Genomic DNA, 23,383 nt, shown 5'->3' with positions numbered 1-23,383 from the left:
TAAACTAATCACTAATAAATACTGTTTAATTCATACATGCAGACAAGACGTCAGAGTACAGTTCCTTTATTCCGTGACGATGCTGTAGCTAACACGTATGTTTAATACTAAGACGTATTGTTACAGATAATCTCCACGTTAACATCGCTTTAAGAATATTTGACTCATAAATGCAATTGCCAGAAGTAAATAGCTGAGCTAACGTGATGCTATCACCAAACCACATGACCGTGGTGAGGCTCAGTCATCTCCTTCACGGTTATTCTTTATTCACTGTATTTGAAGACACAAAAAAAGCTTCAGATATTTATTAGTTGGGTATTTACTGACGTATGTTGTAGAACAAATGTAACAATAATGTAAATGTCTATTAACCACAGACCATGGAAAAACAAAAACACAGACTTAGGGAAGGGAACCTGAAAGTTCTAAAATGTCAACTAATTTCTTGGTTTAACATTTATGACTTGTGTCCAACAACAACTTCCTATGTTTCTGACAGAGAAAAGCTACCTATCTCTCTAGCAAAGGGGGCATCCAAGACTTAGGGCGCATTCACACCAGCCTTGTATAGTCCGGTTGAATCGAACCCTGGTGCGTTTAGTCGCTTGGTGCGGTTTGTTTGGGTCGGTGTGAACACAGTCTGAGACCTCTGAAGTGAACTAAGCAACCAGACAGCCTAAAGAGGTGGTCTCGGAGCGCTTGCTAGTGAACTCTGGAGCGGTTCATCGCTGGTTTGAACGCAGTCCGCACCAAAACATAGGAAGTGTAGTATTTACGCGTCACAAGCACGCGGATGTCTTAAATCTTTAGCAAAAGACTCTTTCGCTAAAGATTTTGAAGACATCCGCGGTTGTTTAGCTAAAGAGTGAAGCAGAATGAAGTGTTGTAACAGTAAAAATGCTCCGTCAACTATACATAAAAATCAGAGCCACCTGTCGTCTGTGAAATCTTCCTGACTGCAGAACATCTCTCATTATGTGTGTTATAATTTTTTTTAACGGACGTTGTCTCATTATATAATCATAGGCGCGGGTCGCTAGTGTCTGTTGATCTCCAGATTAACAGCAGCATGAAAATAACCTGCCGATGCTCCATGGCGGAGGCTCCGGTAGAAATTGTCGGGATTTGCCCCCTTAATGTCTGACCAATGGCTGAACAGCATTTCCGCGCACATGACTTGTGTTTAAAGTTTATAGTCTGTTTGAGTTTTGTCCGTGTGAACGCAAACCGAATCATCTGAAAAATGTAACAATGTAACAAACTGTCGTCTGGTGCGCACCAGAGAACGGACTATTAGGTGTGAATGGGACCTAAGACCTCATTTACACGGGAACGTTTGCGTTTATGCACCGTATGCGTTATCAAAAAAGTCTTCCGTTCACACACATATGCCGGGCCTGTAATTGGCGCTGCTTCCGTCACAAAATACACCAAAAGCAGCAAAGAAGACCCCGGAGCATGGTTTGCCTTCTGTTTATTCTCCGCGGTGGACGGCGTGTGCTCCTGCTGTAAATCTCTCCGGTAGTCCACCAGCAGATGAAAAACACCCACCTCTACGCCTCTTCCAAAGGACGAGGGAACCATGCGGCAGAGTTTCTTCATGTCTTAAAGCTACCGAGTCATATGTTGCCAATCAAACAACAAATAAATCCAATTACGGTTTCTTTACTTCCTCTACAGAAAATATGACAGTAGAAGAAACAATTTAATTCAGAAATCACAATTTAAGTGTAAGACTGCTGCCTGTCACTCGTCCACTGGCAGACCAATGGACATTGATACCCTATTTATTCGGAGCTCTGTGAAAACGAAGCTGAGTATCCCGTCTAACGTCTATTTGACACGATTTTCCTATTTTTTGTGTAATTATACAGTTTTGACGAACAGAAATATTGTTTTCTGGCATCACTTTAACATTTTACAGGGGAAATATGCAATTTGGCATGAGGGCGTATGCCGTAAGTAGGAGGGCGCAGCGCCCCTATCCCACGGTTTAGACAAAACCCTGGTATTAATGGGGGAAGCATCCCTCTGACGTTAAACGTGCTAATCTGAAAAGGTTTGTGAAGAAAGTGACAGAATAACACATAATGACATTATTATAACAATGAGAGTTTTAGAGGTAGTTTGGAAAAGTATTGCTTTTAAAAAGTCCATCATCAAGCAGAATACAATTATCAATGCAGGACTATGCAAGGCAACAGTTACATACTGAGGCAGCAGTATAGCCATCACTTTTATCACTCAAAAACAACATGTTCACAGGATTGAGATAAGGTTGTGAACGCACTCTGGACCGGGCAGACTCCTAAACTTTTGCTCCAGATCCCAACACGGCCATGGAGCTCCGCAGTGTTGAGTCCGGCTTTATGGAAGTCTAACCATTACTAATAGAGATCCTCAAAGTCTAAAAATGCCAACTACAGTGACAGTCATTGAACAACTGCAGTGCTCATTATACACCAGCCACCACAAGCATATCAATTCTGAGAAACGTCTTGGATTTCATGACTGGAGTAGTGGATTTCATGACTAGAGTTGTGCCAGAGGGGTGAAAGTATCATTCAAGAGACATTCATTCATCTCAAAAATGCATTATGATCCTAGTGCAATGCTGAGTCGAGTGGCACTTTAAAAAGCCCCTTCTCATACACCCTCAAAAACATGGACAAGGGAAAAAAAACCCATGCAGCCCTCATTATCTACTTTTTAAAATCAAGTTTTTTCCAAACTGAAACCCTGTATGACTGAGCATTAAAAAAGAGGATCATTGTCATCTTTGAGAGTAGTTATACTCGGCCTGGAGGTCAGTGGTGCCCTGGCCAACAGGGCAGCGAGTCTATATTTAGTCTGCTGCTTGGCAGTCAAAGCAGTGTGAAAGGCAGGCACATGTTGTAAGACAGCTAGTAGAGGAACACTGAGAGCAAAGGTGGTCAATTTGTGTCCAGACAGTTTGGAGCCTGTTCAAGCAACAGAAGACTACCTGTCAAATTCCTCTAGGGCAGCTGCTGGGATGAGCTACATGATAAGTGGTTCTCAATAGATAAGCTAAACCCAGTGAATAAAGCTTGGAATCCTGCAGCATAATCTGTTTGTAACAGAGTGGATACACATATTTAACTTGTTTAAAGCAAAAAAAAATGACTTGATCTTTTTAAATTAATTAATGTCAGAGTCATGCCACGCACATTTAAGGACATTGTTTTCAAAATGACCCAACAAAAAGTAGGAAAGAACATGACCATAATATTCCTCTAATGATGACTTGGCTCCAAGGGGAAAACAATCTGTGTGATTCACTCTTAAGAGAAAATGGAAGAGGTAGGAAACAAACATTACTGCTCAAAGTCTTCTTCCAACTTAACTGTGTCCTACATAACAACCAACTCTTACTCAGGCTAAGTGTCATTAAGTGTGATTTTCATGCAGCAGTGTAACACAAAACAGTGAATTTTGACTGTGTGTTATGCTGCTCAAACTCCTCTGTTGGTAAGCAATTTTAGAGATTGTACTAAATGCTACCAGAATGCTAGTTTAACATTAACATGACCTCACAGGGGGGCATGTTGTCTCTATATAGGACCTCCCGTGTCCTCAACTAGCACTACACAAGTCCGGGACTTTCCCAAACAACTCAAATATTTCACTGAATATATCTATCAGTGATACTTAAAAATAAGTCAATTAATCATTTAGCCTCACTTGATTGAGTACATTTTCTAACTTTCTCTGACCAACAACGGAAAGCAAAAACGAATTATTCATTTATAAAGCCAGCACCATCTCGAGTTTTACTGGAATGGTAACTTAAACCTTTTATTACAATTTAATTTGGACCATTAGAAGATTATAATCAGAATTGTACTATCAACTAAACAATTAATTGACGAATAATATGAGCATTGTGCTTCCCAGGGACCCTAAATGACTTCACCACTCTTTACCAACACAAGAACACAACCTCTTCAAACTCTTAATAGTGACTAATAAAATGCCAACAAGACTTTAAAAACTCTATCTATATTAACTTTTTAACCCTAACCCACAAAAGCAAGCTGTGAGTAAGTGTGCAATGCATCACTGCAATGGAATCAGTGTATTTTTACTGCCATACATTCATATTGCGTGGGTCAGTCTTTACCTTTACCCTTTATTCTCCCTTAACTCCCAAAAGTATGCAGTAATAATCTCACATGACGCTCATCAATCCATTATATAGAATCCATATAGTTACAGAGGGATATATTTGTACCCAATGGGAAAATGCATTGTTGTGCTTGAAAGACTTATGATCTTTGATTACTAATGGTCTGACAAGTGGAGTTTGAGATGTGACACTGATACATGTCCCATGGGCCTGGCCCGGGAGTAGCCCCAGGAATTGGAATGAATGGACATTAGCAGCTATGGTACTGAGGAATGAGATTTGACCTCAGCAGTAGATCATGCTAAAGTGGGAGTGGAAAAAGGCATAAAAAGAATGACCCAAGCATCCTTTTTGACCCAGGGTTATCCATTAATGTGGGAGGTTGTAACTACAAATCTAAATAGAAGTTGTTTGTGCATGGGAAACCATTTTAACTGAAGATAAAAGTGACAACACGGAAAATGCATAGGATGGCCTTCATTGGAGACTTAAGGCAGCCCAACTGTCTACAAATTAGACATATGCAGATAAACAAAGAGCAATGTATATCTGTGCTTCCTATAAGGACCACAGTATTGATGTCAAAGATTCAAATTTCAAAGGCTGTCATTTTCACAGTAGCTACACTGTAGTTATGGCCATGACAATTTTAAGTCCAGGCTCCTCCAACAATGCGAAATTAATATATAAGACATAAAACAAATGTAAAACAATAAAAAAGCGCAAGCAGAAACAGATTAGAAATTGTGACCAAGTAAATGCAGCAGTCACTATACATGTAAATATAATAAGATCAACAAGATCAGAAAGTTAAATTAAATACTGTACAGTGGAATAATTACTGCTTATTGTAAGTAATACATACATTTGTGAGATGCAAACAGATATTTGCAACATCAAAGTTTCAAGTCATAAGGAAAAATGCTCTCCTAATTCAGTTTCCTACACTATTGACAGCAGATATTTCTCCTGTGTTTGCAAGTTTGCTTCATCCTCAAAAAACGTTTGCTACCCTACAGACCAACCCATCAACTATGTAGCATACTGAAGTTGTGTCGTGATTTATATAGTGAGTACCCAATCGGATCAGCTATATAGCCTAAACACAAAAGTGCAACAACGAAATCATTCATACACATTTGAAACGCATATTTGACCATAACTTGTCCAGGATAACTGCTTTTTCTCACAAATGAGTGAACTTTAATCCGGATTACGGTTAATGGGGTAAAACCACACGCCCTGACACTAGAGCGCTCTTCATTTTCAACAAACTGCTACACTTATACTGGAGGAGCCCACTCTAATAAACTTGTTGCTTTTTAAAAGAGTTTTTCCGCTATAGCTAGAGATTATTTAATTCATGCTTTTACACACCTATTATCCACAATTAGGCAACTACTGTGTTTAACTACTAACGTTAGAACATCTAGCGAGCGCCAGCTAACGGCTTACGTCAAGTGGAGAAAAGTAGTCAGTTAGCATTAGTTAACTTCTGTGAATTTGCATGTCCTTACCTTTCTCCTGGTTAAAGGATATTATTTCCTCCTCCTTCGGGTTGGAAACTTGGGTTATTATGGACATGTGGTCCATTTAGACGGGTGGTTACTCCTGTTTGTTTCCCACAATGTTATTCGTACTAGCGCACGTTAGCTAGCTCCTGCTAGCTAGCCGTTCAGGATGGAGATGAGCAGCCAGCCCACAAAGCAGGGCAGCCGTCCGAGGAGAAGTGTGGAGGCAGCGGGTGTAGCCAGCTCGCTAGCACGGTGATGAATGGAAGCCAGTGGGAGGCTATCATTTATGGCAACATATCATTGCTGCAAACAAGTATTTTGCGAACACCACCGACAGCGTGAACGGCTAACACAAATACAAACCGACGTTGAATTGCTAACTAGCTGAAGTTAGCAAGTAGCTTCGGTTAGCGAGTTAGCTGTGGAGCTCCGATCATCCAAAATGTGAGGCCGTGTCAGGAACAGCGCTGAAAACACTAGGAAGCCCGTCGTGGTTCTTGTCCAAACACATGTATCGACCGCAAGTTGCTGGACGTCAGAGTTAGCTAACACTTTTAAGCAAACAGTTCATATCAGCTGGCCCTTCATTCCCCGTGCATCATGGAGGCTTTATGTATTTTGAGTTGCATCTGAAGCGGGGGCTCTCTGAGTGGGAGGGGGCGGTGTGTTTCTGTGATGGATCCTCTCAGGCAGCCAGCCTCGCCGCACTATTGCTCAACCCATGCAGCTGGCTGGACTTTCTCAAGCCTCCTTACCCCTGTAATTACTGCTGGCAACAAATTATACATCTTTATTATATTAACAAAACAAGAATACAGTTAGAAACAACACACGTTGTTTAGCAGAATAGGTCGCAACCACGCTTTAATCCCAGGCAAACAACACCAACAGCAGATTTTCAACAATCCATGAAAATAGTTGATTTTTATCCAAAACCCATGGTGTGGGTTCAGATCGTTCCCCTTGTGTCACTTATTTTAATAAGTAGAGAGCGCCACCTAGCGTTTAAATGACGGAAATATTTCATGCATTTATAATTAACTACGCTGCCAGTTGTATATCACATCAGTCACACTATTGGATTTGAATGTGCCAAGACATTCCTTCATAATGGAACAATGACTGAAAACTGAGGCGGTCGGCGGGATCATTAAATTCCTCAAATATTTTCGTGACTTTATAAATCTATTCTGGTGCTACACAGTAAAGAGGATACCAAAACAACTAAAACAAATGTATGGCAAAAATAAGAAGAAACCCTAATTGCTTTTGACAATCACATTTCACATACAATATATTTTCAGATGCCTTTTAAATATCTAATCCATTATATTTTTTTGCCATCAGAGTGTTTCACTGTGATCATGTTGGCATAGGATGATGCTATTGGTTGATTCTTTCCTCCTCATTTTTACACACTGTCCCGGCTCCAGTAAGGTCTGGTTGGCTCACTGTGGACCACCCCTCACTGCGGTGCAGAAGTGGAAGATAAATATATCCCCCCTCCTTCTCCCACTCCCCCCTCCTCCTTCTCCTTTCGTTGAGTCCGAAACATCCTGACTGGCCGAGGCTGGTGATCGCAGGCAGCGGCAGCGGCAAGCCCCCCTTCAAGACGGATGAATTAGAAAAAGCTGCAGTATCCACCGACATCGCGTTGTTTTCTTTTATTCATTCTCTATATTGAAGAGTCTGGCTGTAAACACCGCCGCCCCCCCACCTTGACAGTGTGAAGCGGATACAAGGTTAGTAAAAACAAGCATGATTGTTTGTATAGGGTATACATGACAATCACTGCAAAATCCCTGTGTGTTAGTGCTTCTGTCTGTATGGGGGCATTGAAACAGTAAACCAGTATTTGTATGCAGGACGCTTTGCTGGGGTCCTGCTTAGCCATGGTAACATGTTGGCATGAAGTTGTTAGTCCAACAATTTGAACTTCAACTAGACATGATCCTGACACACAAAAGCACACAAAAGCACACACACACACACACACACACACACACACACACACACACACACACACACACACACACACACACACACACACACACACACACACACACGCGTGCATGCACACACACACACACACACACACACACACACACACACACACTCAACCAGGTACAAGTGCCATATTCTCGACTGGAAAGTAGCTGTCTCTCTCTTGTTCCTACTCCGATGCACCATTCTTGGTCATTCCTGTCAGGGCTAATTATTCTGTGAAGTGAGTCCCCATGCAGCGCCTCAGCTTAGGTCACATAGCACTGCAGCTGCCCCGCTGCACTGAGCACCAACTGCAGGAGCTATAATGGGAAGGAGAGGTAGGGTTGCGCATGCAGCTGACAGTGCTGATTCCGAGGAGCCAGGGCTCTGCAGTACTATTTAAGTCTCTGCCCTGTCGATCCTTTAAGCTTATTAGTACAAATGTCCCTTAATTGATGGTCTGTATGTCCAGTAGAACCTGTGTTTTATGCGTGTTTTAAAAGGGAGTTTCATGTAATCACCATCATAAGTTGTATGGGTGTTAAAGACATTTTTTTCCAAAAGGCTATTGTTATATCATTTCAATGGGGGTTTATATGAATAGGATGTCCAAAGTGAACACATCTACAGTAATAAAAGTGCATGCTCTTGTCTCAGACCAGAATAAAAACACATTCCTTCCAAATAGTCATCTGAAAATCCTTTGCTTTTTTTCTAAGACGTGTTTTTTTTCTTTCTGCCGCTTTCCTTCATTAAGTGAGATCTTATATTGTGTGGCTGATTGCTTTACATTCCATTAGGCTTCCAGTTTACGGATTCACCATGGGGATCAAGTCTGCCCTGCCCAGATATGAGCTGTATCTCTACACAGCCGTACTCGGCGTGGCCTTGATATGGGCAGGCAGTTGGATATTTGAAGCTTCAAGTGGTGAGTTCATCAAGAGTCAAAGACATGTCCAAAGCACGTGCAGTAACATATTGAGGCTCAATTTTATCTTTTTTGAGACAGAGAAAAAGAGCACTTTCAGAGTAGCTGCACTGTCTTCGTACCAATTTAATGAGTACATTTAGCGCTCTCAGTCCTAATAAATCCCACTCAATACCACTTAACAATGGGAATTATTTATTAAAATGTGCTTCAACAAAAAAAAGACCCCTAATTAGGACACAAGTACATAGAACAACATCCCTTTAGCAGAACAAAAAATCCCCTAATCCCCCAATACCTTTGTTTTTCTATTAATAGGCAGACAATTTAAAGATGTTCCAATTACTTTTAATTATTTTTCTGGTGGAGATATTTCAGACTAAGACTAAATTAAACTCATCATCTAATCCCAGACACTTCGTCCCGAAATACTCCCAACTGTTTACATGTATTAGACAGTAAATAGCTAAAAGTATCCTCTTTACATATGGCTCTGAATGGATTTAGTGTAATTTGGTGAATGGTACTGTCTGTCACAGTCAGATCGGTCATGGCAGAGTCATGTTGTCATTTGGTCCTGATTCTTTTTCTTCCTGATTCTCTTGAAATGCTCATTTTTGGCTGCTCAGTCTTTTGGCATTTACACCGCTACAGTAGCACTGTACATTCATAATAAAAGCTTGGCTGCGTTCCCTGGAGTAAGAGGCTTTCCCTGAGTGACCCACACATTTTGATATCCTTTTTTCATGTCCATTAGTGTAACAAGGCAAAGCTGGAGTGGCTGGGGGCGTTGCCTTGAATAGGAAGTATTAACATCAATGCCATGATTCTGATCGCTTTCACACTCATATTTGTTATCTAATATGATTTTTGTGTTTCACGTTTCATTCAGATTGTGCAGTGAACTAATCTCCTACAACCAGATTATGACCACATGAGTGTGAAGATGTCAGACTCAAAAATAGAAAGCTTTGCAGCTAGTGCATTATGTAATATTTAATGTTATCAGATGGAGTGAATGGGCTCATGCACCTACAATTCACTAGGATCATCCTAAAGTGACACCAAAGCCGTTCCAGCAGGACCGTATTCTCCAAATGATTATTACATAGACACCCAAAGATGAAGCTGCCCAAAGTCTGGATTTAGCTCCTCTAAACCTTAAAGCTTAACCATACTGTATATTGTTCTGTTGAAAATATAATACCACGTTGATAAAACACTAAATCTTGTTCTGTTTTTTCCTTCAGAGAATATAGACAGGAAGGCCTTCAAAGAAAGTGTGCAGCCAGGATGGCATTACTTTGGCAGGAAAATGGTAAATTGCGTATCTCAATGTGTTCTACAATTGGATTTCCTAATGCAGGATGTTAAATGAGAGAGTGTTGGTCACGTGTTAATGATGAATCCTTCTTTGCCACAGGATGCTGCAGACTTCGAATGGATGATGTGGTTCTCTACATTCCGCAATCATATCCTTTTCGCTCTCGCCGGTCACGTTATCTTTGCAAAGATATTCAGCCTGCTAGCTCCAAAGGTGCGTGCATGTGTGTGAATGTCCATCAGCTATAGCACGGTAATCTGACTGCATACAGGTATAATGGCATGTTATTTGTATTGAATGTACTATATACACATGCATGTTTTTTGGTGTGTTTGATTGCACAAGCTTTGCACCAATCAATTAGATGATTTTTTTAGTAAAATATTTACGCAAACATAAGGCTGCAAGAAATCTAAATTTAAAAATATGAAATGTGACAGGTGAAGTCAAGAAGCCCCAGGCGCATAACGAAAACGACCCTGGTAACAAACCCCCTCTACCTCAGAAAAAAAAAAAGAAGAAAAGAGAAAATTAAAATAAATATATCAAATACAATATAGGTAACAATGGGAATAAGAAAAAACAAGTCCTGGCCAAAAAGATTGATTGAAAAGTATCAATATCCCGATATTGTATGAAAAAATTGTGGAATTAAATTTGAAGAAGTTGCTATATGATGATGGTAAAGAAAAATGCATGCAAAATGTATCAACACATTTTTATGTCGTGTATGAAAATAAATGAATTGTATACTATTGTAGAAGTATGTCTTTTTGCCAAAACAATATTACCATAATTCCAACAGAGATAAATCATGAAATAATACAACGTTAATAAGCAAAAGACATTCATACATTCAATCTGTGGTAAATACATATTATTGTGCATGCAAAGCTATGTGCTGATGTAAGGCATGGGCTGTACATTAAAATCTGTTCAGTTCAATACAATTCTATTAAGAAAAATGGATCATATTGTATATTTGTACCCCAAGGTCTTACACCTAATTGAGTTGATGCATGAGCATGGGTTGCATTCTCTTTGACTGCGATGGTGTATGTTGCTGAGTGTCTATTCGACATATTTAACACAGTTGTTTTAAACATGTTTTTCTGTTTTGTTCCATGCTTACAATGAAGATTGGTATAAATGGATGTAAGGTAACATTAATAAACTTGTGAATTGTATAACATTTGTCACGTGTGTCATTCAAACCATTTAAACATGGAGTTGTTGTTATTCCACAATTTAACCTTTCCATTATATCCATATTGTAGATGCAACAGTGTTATACTAACACCAATCCTCATGTGTGATAAATGAATTAATGAGGAGTACAAGTATTCCCAGGATGCTGTCACACTCACGCTGGCCTGTGTACCCACAGCACAGATCCTTGATCTTTGGGGTGTATGGTGGTTTGGCCGTCCTGGTCACCATGGGCTGGACCTACATGGCTCTGGTTCTGTCTCACTGCATCATCCTCTACAGCGTCGCCCTGGTCAAGATGAAGTGGTTGTGCTTAGCTGCCGGCCTGAGCGCGCTGGCCTCCATCAAGCTGGAGCCCTATAACTCCTGGCAGGTGAGTGGGGGGGGGTTTGAGTTAAACCAAAAACCATCATGGTGGCTCATTCAGGCCTTAGATGCGTAAACATTGAATGCTGGATTGCCTGAAAAAAAGGAGATACGTCTCACTTTTAATCAAAAAGGCGGATAATGATGACCTTCTCACCCTCAATAATATGAGCTAGCTTTTTACCATTTTATATCAAACTGAATATTTCAGTTTTTTTATAAAACAAGACATTCAAAGAGATAATCAGAAAAACCAGCATGGAGATACGTTATTATTTAGAATTTGTCAAATTCATTTTTTCAACTTATATTTAATTTAATTTAACACAATCGACTAATCGATAAGTCTATTGATAGAAAAGTATTCATATTTTGATCCTCGTTTAATAGTCAAAAGTAATTTTGGATGCACATTTGATAAGAAAACAGCTCTTTTTAGCATCTCAATTATGGAGATGTCCTGTTTTTCTCTTTTTTATATAATATGATTAGACATTTAAAGACATCACCTTGGACTTTGAGAAACATTCTGTAATTTCATAGACCTAGAGAATAGTCAAGAAAATAATCAGCTGAGTAATCCAATTAACAGTTAGTTGCAGCCCTAGTATGACATATATATAAGAGAAAATAAATAATACAACCAAAATATGCTGTTTTAAATTATAACAAGGTGCAGGAGTAATGTTGTAAAGTGCTTGCTCCGATTTTTCTTCAGGAAGCCTTGGTGACCGGCTCTTTTGACCTGCAAGACGTCCTGTTCTACGGAGGCTGTGGCTTCAGCATCATGCGCTGTATGAGCTTTGCTTTGGAGAACTGCGATAAGAAGGAGGGCAACTACACCTTCTGTGACCTGCTGAGATACAACTTCTACCTCCCCTTCTTCTTCTTCGGACCCATCATGACTTTCGACAAGTTTCATGCCCAGGTGAGGATTTAAGAGTCAAAGTCAAAGTGGAAAAGTGAGCCGCCATTTGAAATCTGACAGTAGTTATTAAAGCCATCACTCATGAGGGCAAATTGTTTTAGAAAACTCCTAAAGGCTAATGTAATAACCAAACACAATGAATTGAGTCGATATAACTATGTTTAGATTTTGAATATCAGTATGTTCTTACCCTTATTCCAACCATGATGGTTTGTGTTTTGAATTCCACAGGTGAACAACACCCAGCTGACACGCAAGGAAAGGGAGATGTGGAACATCACCACCAAGGCTTTGCTGCATCTGGGAATTATTCTCGTGGTGGACGTCTTCTTCCACTACCTCTACATCCTGACCATCCCCAGTGACATGAAGCTGGTCGCCAAGCTTTCTGACTGGTGTCTGGGTGAGCATATATATGATGAGGAGCTAATCTCGAATATTGGCTCTTTTTAACTTAATGGATATACAGTATCAAAGTTCACCAACACTCTCCTTATAACTGAATTTCCCCACGGGGATTAATAAAGGTCCATCTTATCTTATCTTATCTTATTTTGTTTCCATGTGTACCCAGCTGGTCTGGCTTATTCCAACCTGGTGTATGACTGGGTGAAGGCAGCCATAATGTTTGGTGTCATCAACACTGTGGCTAGACTGGACCACCTGGACCCTCCTCAGCCTCCTAAATGTATCACCATGCTCTATGTCTTCGCTGAGACGTAAGCGCTATTTCTCTTTCTTTGGTGACGTTGATTAACCTTGAAATTGTGTATAAGTGTTCATGTGGATTATTTCTCCTTTTTCTAGGCACTTTGACAGAGGCATCAACGACTGGCTGTGCAGGTAAGTGTGTTAAATCTCTTCCCCGGTGACCTCCCTACCATACCATGTTTTTCTTTTTTTTTAGGAGGATAAGGGATCATTATTGGGGAATAGCTGGTGAAGAATGTATGTACAATACAACATCTAAAAAGTAGGAACCTGAAGATTAACTTGAGATACAGGTCTAGTCATACATCTGCATAAGGGCTTAGAACATTATGACGGAAGTAAATGATGACCATTGGCACAGATTTGGTCCTAAAAAAAGAAAACATTTACCATTCAGGAACTAATAAGCGTTGTCCCTCCAAAATACCACATTCACACCAAGACCATGGAGGAATTGTGTATCAATGAGTTTAAACATTGGGAGAATTCTCCAAAATGTGCATTCTTCTGCCATTGGATGGTGAGCAGTGCTGTCTAAAAAATGTTTTGCCACCTCGAACTTTGGATCCAATTTAGCCTCCTTTGTGACTAGCTAGCATGATGTGGGTTCCTTAGGTTATTTAGTTTGCAGTTTGCAGTAGTTCAGTCTGTAGGGGATCGGACTTTGGACCAAAAAAATACGGAGTGCAGACTGGTAGGTACTGAAGAGGAGCCAGTTCACCTCCTTGGCCACTGCCGAAGTGCCCTTGAGCAAGGAACCTGAAGATTAACTTGAGATACAGGTCTAGTCATACATCTGCATAAGGGCTTAGAACATTATGACGGAAGTAAATGATGACCATTGGCACAGATTTGGTCCTAAAAAAAGAAAACATTTACCATTCAGGACTAATAAGCGTTGTCCCTCCAAAATACCACATTCACACCAAGACCATGGAGGAATTGTGTATCAATGAGTTTAAACATTGGGAGAATTCTCCAAAATTGGCATTCTTCTGCCATTGGATGGTGAGCAGTTCTGTCTAAAAAATGTTTTGCCACCTCGAACTTTGGATCCAATTTAGCCTCCTTTGTGACTAGCTAGCATGATGTGGGTTCCTTAGGTTATGTAGTTTGCAGTTTGCAGTAGTTCAGTCTGTAGGGGATCGGACTTTGGACCAAAAAAATACGGAGTGCAGACTGGTAGGTACTGAAGAGGAGCCAGTTCACCTCCTTGGCCACTGCCGAAGTGCCCTTGAGCAAGGCACCTAACCCCAACTGCTCACTGGCGCCGGCTAGACTGGCTGCCTCGGCTCTGACCACTCAAATGCATGTGTATGTGTGCATATAACTGTGTGTGTATTTTGTATGTGGATGTTGTACAATGTGTGTACTGTGTGTACTGTATTACCTGTATAAAAAAGCATGTGTGTGCACGACAGAGTGGAAACTGAATTTTCCCCTCGGGGGATTAATAAAGGTCCATCTTCTTCTTCTTCTTCTTCTTAATAACAACACATTTACTCTAGCTTTACAAAACCTAATGTTCATGGACGACGAGTTTGGTTCTCTATCCACTTGGTTTGAACTATTATTTTGCAGGTATGTTTATGACTACATTGGCGGGGATCACGATAAAATCTTCAAGGAGCTCCTGGCAACCATCTGCACCTTCGCAATCACCACGCTGTGGCTGGGCCCGTGTCAGCTGGTTTACATCTGGTCCTTCTTCAACTGCTTTGGCCTCAACTTTGAGCTGTGGGTGGCCAAGTTGTTCTCCCTGCCACCACTTTCTACCATTGAGGTAGGAAACATCCAGATAAAAGTCCCTATAGTCAATATAGGTATGATGCTCTGCGTAATTTTGAACCTGTTTCCCCTGTAAATATAGGGTTTTATGGGTGGAGCCATGTCACGCAGGATCCGGGGTGTGTTCAACGCTGCCAACTTCTGGACCATTATCCTCTACAACGTCCTCTCCCTGAACAGTTTGGAGTTCGCCAAACTGGTTGGAAGACGACTGATTTTCAAAGGTATGGAACAACGAGAGCGTATTATGTAGAAACATACTGAGGCTCTTCTGTCAGTTCTATTGAAAGCGAGACGGACATCAAAAGCAACAGAGTCTCAGGGGGCGGCGTCATCCTCCAGATATCAAATGACTTAACCTCTTCTTTGTTGCTTTCTTTCACATAGAATACAGGAATGTTTAATAACACCAGAATATGGTAGAGGTTGTTCACAGGATTATCAACAGATGACAGAGATAAATCCTTTATCTTTCCTTCTTTGTGTTTTTCTTCCAGGTTTTCCTCTGTCCACCCTCTCAGTGTTACTTGTGACCTACTGTGGCGTGCAGCTGGTGAAGGAAAGAGAGAGAAAAGAAGCCCTGCTGGAGGATCCCGAGCCGGTGAAGGCAGTAGATGGGGGGAAAGAAAAAGCAGAATGAACTGATAGAAAACTGTCACAGACTTCACGGTGAACAGCCCACTCACACTGTTCCATGCTCGGCCTTGTGAACTAAACCTAACCCGAGTGTAACAACTAGTCGGCACCTGTATGTATTGTTTACAAAGCCTGTGTTTTTGTCAGGAGTGAAGCAAAGTTTGGAATTGTCAAATCTCCTCAAGTGCACTTGCTGTAGATAATCGCCACGTCCTTTGGCACAAATCCAACAATGGTGCATTTTGTATTTCATCCGAACAAGAGAATGTTTTAGGCCTGCTAAATATTTAACGATAGTACACCTCATAGTATAAAAACATGCAGGAACAACTTCTGTTGTTTTTCTCCTGTTCTCACTTTAGATTTCTCTCAAATGTTGATATTATCACTGTTTTCTTTCTTTAACCATCATCAATAGGATTATTTTTTGTTAAATAGTGTCTTATTTTGCCTTAAACGCCTCAGATCCTCATTAAGACAATTGTTTACCATACTGAAAGGGTTAAAAACTTTAAAAACTTGAAATCAGAGTGCCACAAATGGACTGCAATGAAGATATGACATAAATGGTGCTGTCGACGTCCTGCACATAGCTTGCAGCTGATTGTATTTTTGCTCTACTTTCACAAAGCAAAGATAATAGTATAATGTATAGGAAAGTCTATTTTGAAGGTTGGTTGAGAATGTTTTAGATCTTTTGTCATGTTGAAGAGTTGAATGTAGTTAAACCGTCCAGAGAAAGACCACCATGCAGGAGATTACTGTCGGTGTGACATTTAAGAATATCTCCCCTCCACCCTCTCCCACATGACCCAGGCCCCTCAGCTCACTAGGAAAGGCAATAGGCCCGGGAGGGAAAATGCGTCACTCTTATCCTGCCTGTCACCAAAACCTGCTTTCTGTCTGTCTCTAGTGTAGCAGCCAGAGAAAAAACATTGTAATGCCTTTTCTTTTAGGGTTTTTACTCAAAAGTGTTCATTTTCGAATGTTTGAATTGAAATAAAGTTTTGGTTAATCCAAAAGGGACACAAGTATCAGTTTGTTTTTTTGTTGTATAGAGACAAAACTAAATATAGTTTTGTTGTTTGCATTGACGGATAAGCATAGTAAAATAAAACATTCAATTTATTCTAAATCATTTCTTATTAAATTCTATAATAAGTCATGAAAGACAGCATTGGGTTTAAAGTGAGACAATGTAATCTATGGCCACAAGATGGCCCACTTTGACCAACGCTGCTCACTGACTGAGATTAACACATGTTGGATCAAAGGGGCCCTATTATGCTTTTTGGGGTCTTCCCTTTATATAGGCAAATGGTCTGCAAATGCTTGAATCCCAACATTTGAAGCGCGGTTCTCTCCCTACCTGAAACATCTCCATTGGACTCCTTTATTTACTTCCACTTAGTTTGCTTGAAAAGCACTATCTGAACATGATTGGCACCTACCTTACTCTCCAGTTTAGGATGGTGAAACAATTGTAGCCTTAACCATATAATCCTTTTTCATGTCACAGTAGATGCTGGTATTTTGCTGCTCATTGTCATTGTTTCCTGGGACTCATTCATGGAAATAGTAACACCTGTGCTTTTCCTTCTATGAAAATAAGTGCATGTTGTAGGTGACATCATGTGATTTACATCATCTTCAACAGAGAACTACTTTTCCAGTAGTGCTAACTGATTGTTTTAAACGTCAGTGTGTTTAAAAAAAAAGAAATAAATATATACAGAAAAGTTCCATAAATCCAACATATTTTGACCAAAGATAAAAACAACATATTTAATTTGCACATCGATGATAGTCCAATGAATTTTGAGCTAGCTTACCTATGCTAAACCACTGTGTTGCATCTATCCCATAGCTGCGTATTAATAACTGGATATCTTAGTATTGTAGGCACCATATAAAGGTATACGCTTTTATGTAGCAATTCAGGTCACCCATACATTATCGTATAGGCCCGGTTTAACATGCTGCTCAATTTACAGTTTGCAAGAAATGCTCAGGTGCAATAAATAACACTAATTGTGACCTTCAAACTGACTCGCTCTTGGGTGCTGGCACAGATAAGCCGGGCAGCACTTTAATTAATGTTATTCCTTTCACCTGTGCTTTTCTATTTTTCACCATGAGCAGCATATAACTTTGTGTTAAATTGCATTTGGCCTTTGCAAAGAGTGTACAGGCGACATATCTCTTCATATGAAACTCTTACAGTATGTTTGATCAACTTATTCCAATGGTCTTGTCCTCTAAGTAAACTTTTTAGTAAACAGAGTAGCTTACATTTATTATTAAGTTAATTATATGGCAAGAATTACACATAACAGAAACTATTCCCTGTGTATGTATGAGGGAAAGTGGTGCAATTCATTTATCCCAATATCTTCTTCTCATTTTCAGCCAATAGGTGCCAGTGTCGTTTATCATTCTGGAGGCATGTATTAAACGAGGTTACACATATTCCATATATATATAGAAAATGTTTGAGCATGCTTCATAATCTTTATTCATTTGATGTGTTATGAATAATGAGACCTCTTATCTAAAAGAGGATTGATTTGATAATGAAAAATGTTGTATGAACCTGCTGTTTTAATCATATTTGAACAATTATACCATGAATGTTTGGTTCAATTATTAAGTCATGTTTATATTTGTTATCAATTAGTCTGCTCATTCTTTGCTTGGTCAATCAATTTATTTAGTCTACAACATGTCAGAAATACTCCTACATTTCTTCCCCATGTCTTTTTTTGTCAATTCAAAAATATATGCAATTTGTTTTAACAATATACAACCGAAAAAAGAAAGTCTCCATATTTGAGAGGCTGGAAACTGTAACTTTTGGAAGCTCGAGCACTTTAGTAGATAACCAAAATGATTAGTTTCTGTTGATCGACTTATTGTCGCAACTCACATTTTCAAATTGTTTTGTTATTTTTATAAAGAGCCACTTTTTAATTATTTAAATGAAAGGACATGTAGAGTACATCACCTGTTAAATAATAAGAAGTAACACCCCAACTAATGTGGAACATGAAGTGTGTCACTAGCTTTTTAACTTGAGGGAGGTTTATGGGGATGTCAATGATAAAGGTGAACAGTGAATTAACAAGTCACAGGATTTCCAAAAACAACACAATTGTACAAATACAATTGTGTGAAACTTTGTGAAAATATCACAGTAATAAAAGTCAGCAAGACGGCCTGCTGAGTTGTTCTGCTGGATTTAAGACACCTCTGTGCTTAGTCATTCAGCTGTTTTTGTGGGGGTCTGTGTGGTGCAGGAGTGGATAGGTCCACCAAAATGGATTCCTCAGCTTTGTGAGGGTCCTGTCTATAAATACCCCTGACTTACAGTGACTGACAGCCACAGGCAGCTGCAGCCACCAGCCAACCAACCCACTGAGACTGTCCCCAGTGATCCGAGCCGCCCTGTGCACGCTGACAGTCCTGCTCTGTGGTGGGGAGCGAGTAGGGTGCCCACGAAACCCAACCAGCATTAGGTCGACAGAACAAAATGGCGGCCCAGACTATAGACCCGGTGGAGCAGCCTCGGATGTACCAACAGAGTCTGCTTCAGGACGGATTGAGTGACCTCTTGGAGAATGAAAAGTTTGTGGACTGCGTCCTCAAAATTCAGGAGGAAGAGTTCCCCTGCCACCGCTTGGTTTTGGCCGCAAGCAGCCCTTTCTTCAAGGCCATGTTCCTGTCCGAACTGGAGGAGAGCAAGAAGCGTGAGATTGTACTCAAAGATGTGGAGCCAAGTGTCATTAAGATGATCCTGCGCTACTTATACACCTCTGACATTAATCTGACAGAACAGAACGTCCAGGATATCTTCATGGTTGCTAACATGTACCAGATACCCTCAATCTTCTCTGTATGTGTGTCTTACCTCCAAGAGAAGCTGGTTCTGGGAAACTGCTTGGCTATCTTCAGGCTGGGACTGCTGCTGGATTGTCCCAGGCTTGCTCTGAATGCTAGAGACTTCATCTGTGAACGCTACCAGATGGTTGTCAGAGACCAGGACTTCCATCAGTTGGGCGCGAGCGAGCTGGCCATCATCATCACCTCAGACGCCCTCAACATTGAGCGGGAGGAGCTGGTGTTTGAATCTCTAATGGACTGGGTCAAACATGACGAGACTAACCGTGTTAAGGACCTTCCAGAGCTTTTGCACTGCATCCGTTTCAGGCTCATAGCTCCGGATTACTTCAAAGAGAAAGTAGAGCGTCACCAGTTCCTGCGGTTCAGCCAGGACATCAAGAAGGAGCTGGATCTGGTCAAGGATGCTTACAAAGGGCGTCTCCCAAAACCCAAGAAGCTTGAAAGTGACGAGGCAAAGGGGGGAGAAGAAAGCGAGGAGGAGGACGATGAGGAAGAAGGGTACTTGCCGGGTATACTCAACAACAACCCTCGCTTTGGAATGTTTGAGCTGGAACTGATACTAATGATCAGTGACAAAGGGACTGTGGCCTATGACCCGGTAGGAAATGAATGCTTTGTGGCCTCAGAGTCGACAAAAATTCCCAAGAACCACTGCAGCCTGGTGACCAAGGAGAACCAGGTGTTTGTTGTCGGAGGACTTATCTACAACGAGGAGGACAAAGATGAACCGTTCAGCTCTTACTTCCTGCAGGTATGATGTGTTTTGTAACCTGAAAAAAAAGGTCAAATTCTATTTCCTTGTTCCTCAATCCTCACGTATCATTGTCTTCATCCCCAGTTTGACCCAGTGAGTTCAGAATGGTTAGGGATGCCTTCTCAACCCAACCCTCGCTGTCTGTTCGGCCTGACTGAAGCTGAGAACTCCATCTTCGTTGTTGGGGGAAAGGAGCTGAAGGATGGAGAGCACGCCCTGGACTCAGTCAGCATCTACGACAGACAGTAAGTGTGGATAGGGATCTTCTTTAAATCCACGGTCTAAATGAAAACACTTTTTTTTCAAGGGAAGCCTTTTCAGGAAATGTTTCTTATTAATCAGCAATCAAGCCTCCTTTTAAATCATCAGAGAGTGTAATACAATCACTCTAATTTTAACAATAAAAGCATTATTTCTATAGATGTAAAATGCTGCATCATTGTCCTGTGTAAACCATGTAAAGCCATCAAAATGCATTTTTCGGCAGAATGATTGGCTCTTTTTGTCTCAAAAGTTGTATAAATGTCTAAACTTTAAACTTAACCTTTGAGTTTTTATGAAAAATCCAAATCTATCAAATTTTTGTAGATGCTTTTTTGTGCCACAAAGTTAGTTATTGAATTCCTGAAGATCTCCCTCGTCATCATTTCTTATCAGTATTATTGCTGAATGAGTCTTTAGATTCACTTCATTATCATCAATAATTGTATTAAGGATTACTTCAAGATGATGCATATTCTTTTGTTGTGCACAGGTCATTCAAATGGGGAGAGTCTGACCCTCTTCCTTACCAAGTGTACGGCCATGGAACCGTCTCACACAACGGTCTGGTCTACGTCATTGGAGGGAAATCTGAAAGCAAGTATGTGGCACAGTATTTTATTACACCTCAGGATTGTATTTTCACACTGTGGTTCCATGTAACCGATAAGAATGCTAGTTTTTGTGCCTTTTTTTAAACCAAAACCTTAATGTATTGTAATTTATTCTATGTTGCTCAATCCTCAATTTGTAAAAGTATTACTTCAGATACAACAGATTGTAGTCCTTTAGGTATTTTATATAAACGGCCCCTTCTCTTTTCAATTCCACACCCTCAGTTTATGACATTATCAGGGTTGTTTTTTCCACTGTTTATAACTGTTTACAGAATGAGTGTTACTCTTTGTGAAACTGAACTTCATCTATAAGATAAACTAGCCCCTTTAACACACTGTTTTAAATGATTCATGTAGGAAATGCATGAGAAGGGTCTGTGTCTACAACCCCACAAAGTTTGAGTGGAAGGACCTGGCTCCTCTGCAGACGGCCCGCTCCCTGTTTGGTATCGCCGTACACAAAGAACAGATCTTTGTGGTCACGGGGGTCACAGACGCAGGGCTCACCAGCTCTGTGGAGTTCTACGACATTGCCACCAACAAGTAAGACAACTGTTGTTTTTGTATATGAGCCACTTTAACTCATTGTTATGAGGTGAAGCCTCTGCCCACAGTAATTTAATGACTCATCGAGCATTTATAGAAGATCACAAGGTCATAAAAATAGCACTGATTGCACTGCTGTGTGTATCATACAGTAACATATAGCAGCTTATCTAACACCATCATCACGTTATTGTTGTTTTGTGCTCCAGGTGGTCTGAGTTTACAGACTTCCCTCAGGAGCGCAGCTCTCTCAATCTGATTTCCACTGGGGGTTGCCTGTATGCTGTGGGGGGCTTTGCCATGATGCCCAGTGAAACCAGCGACGAGCCCGCCCCAACAGAGATGGCTGACGTCTGGAGGTGAGGGGGCCCATGAGGGAATATAATGTGACCACAATAACAGATTTCATTCTACAGTTGAAAAGACATTATACCCCATTATTAAAACACAGCAAAGAATAATCTCATGCCAAACTCCAATTATGTCTTTCCATAGACCATATACTTTGCCAAAAGGATAAGTACAGGTTTAATGGATATTTTTTTAATTATAAGTATTATTTTGTTTTTCTAATTGTTAACTAATCCTATAAAAGACCAAAAGCAACCATTATTTCATTAATTGAAATCACAAATGATGTGATATTTTTTAAATATTGACATCTAGTGGGAACAAAGGGGTTTGAGGCTGAGTGCCACACATAAGGCAAAGTGTTTAGGGAATATACCAGATTTATTATATTTTACAATAATGGCTGCATTCCAATTATGTTTTCAAGGATGCTTGTTTTGTGCGTGTTTGCTCACTCTTCACACCTTACTTGCAGAACTAAATGGAACTGAACAATTGTTACTGTACTTTTATATGTACTTTTCCTGTTTAGACAAGTCCAAATGTATGCCATGGTAACATACATAAATGTATACCGTCGCTCATTAGGGTTAAAAGTGGAGAAAATAATAATCTAAAAAAATTGCACTTTCCATTTACTACTGTCGACAATGTGTATTGTATAAAATATTTTAAATATTTGTCATCCCAAAGATATTCAGTTTACATTGAGGATTAAAGAGACCAGGAACTATTCACATTTAAGAAGCTGGAGTGGAATGGAATATTGATTGTTGAAAAGAAAAATACTCAAACTGATTAATCTTTTATCAAAATAGTTTATGACTAATTTCTTAGTTGACAATGATTCAATTAATCTTTGCATGTCTAGCTAAAAGGACTTGAGATTGCATTTGTTATTGTTATATTCTATCCAATGATGTTATAAGCAGACAAAAACTGATTTATGTATGTTTCCCACAGATATGACGAGCCAGACAAGTGCTGGAATGGGATTTTGCGAGAGATCAGCTATGCAGAGGGAGCCACTATTCTCCCAGTGCGTCTCAACACTCTGCGCCTCACCAAGTTATAACTGAGCTGTTGCTGGTGCCACGAGGTTAATAGTGATACATTATCATTAAAGTAAATGATTGTACTCATTATGGACCATCTCCCAAAATTGGTTTAGGGTACAGAAAGTTTCACAGTAACAATCCCATTTGGTCTCTCAAGGAGAAAAGGTGTTATGAGGTTGTTCCCCCCTATTTTTTTACAGCAGGGGGAGACAAATTCATGTTAATGCTAGCTTTATAAAAAGCTAACATGTTGATTTGTACATCTGTTTTATTTGTTATTTTATGTCATCAAGTGTCTTTAATACTGGTTTGCTTTATTTGAAGCAGAAATAAAGAGTGACTGTTTTGCTTTAAGG

At 40.1% G+C, this 23,383-nt stretch overlaps 3 protein-coding genes across 4 annotated transcripts in view; 2 read left to right on the top strand and 1 right to left on the bottom strand.

Moving 5' to 3' along the window:
• The window catches only part of LOC307018584 (CTD small phosphatase-like protein), a 125,927-nt gene that overhangs the window by 13,559 nt on the left and 88,985 nt on the right, over positions 1 to 23,383 (bottom strand). The gene's annotated exons all lie outside the window — the stretch shown is intronic.
• On the top strand, positions 7,149 to 16,571 carry hhatla (hedgehog acyltransferase like, a). Of its 2 annotated transcripts, XM_079648888.1 has the most exons (13): positions 7,149 to 7,406; positions 8,451 to 8,578; positions 9,829 to 9,896; positions 10,002 to 10,115; positions 11,042 to 11,062; positions 11,290 to 11,484; positions 12,196 to 12,405; positions 12,637 to 12,808; positions 12,980 to 13,124; positions 13,213 to 13,248; positions 14,698 to 14,899; positions 14,987 to 15,128; positions 15,402 to 16,571. In XM_079648888.1, exons 2-13 carry the CDS (start codon positions 8,473 to 8,475, stop codon positions 15,542 to 15,544), a joined length of 1,554 nt encoding a protein of 517 aa, XP_079505014.1. In that variant the 5' UTR covers positions 7,149 to 7,406; positions 8,451 to 8,472; the 3' UTR covers positions 15,545 to 16,571. The 2 variants fall into 2 exon arrangements, with proteins under 2 accessions (XP_079505014.1, XP_079505015.1); XM_079648889.1 differs by lacking the exon at positions 11,042 to 11,062 and having other exon boundaries at positions 7,150 to 7,406.
• On the top strand, positions 18,950 to 23,381 carry LOC307018160 (kelch-like protein 40a). The gene is made up of 6 exons (XM_079648284.1): positions 18,950 to 20,191; positions 20,279 to 20,439; positions 20,949 to 21,056; positions 21,430 to 21,615; positions 21,828 to 21,977; positions 22,933 to 23,381. The coding sequence occupies exons 1-6, from the start codon at positions 19,070 to 19,072 to the stop codon at positions 23,042 to 23,044; spliced, it is 1,839 nt and encodes a 612-aa protein (XP_079504410.1). The 5' UTR covers positions 18,950 to 19,069; the 3' UTR covers positions 23,045 to 23,381.

Source organism: Notothenia rossii (genome assembly GCF_949606895.1).
Source record: "Notothenia rossii genome assembly, chromosome: 9".
Lineage (NCBI taxonomy): Eukaryota > Metazoa > Chordata > Actinopteri > Perciformes > Nototheniidae > Notothenia > Notothenia rossii.
The sequence above is the reverse complement of the archived record's forward strand: the minus strand, read 5'-3'. Positions and strand labels throughout refer to the sequence as shown.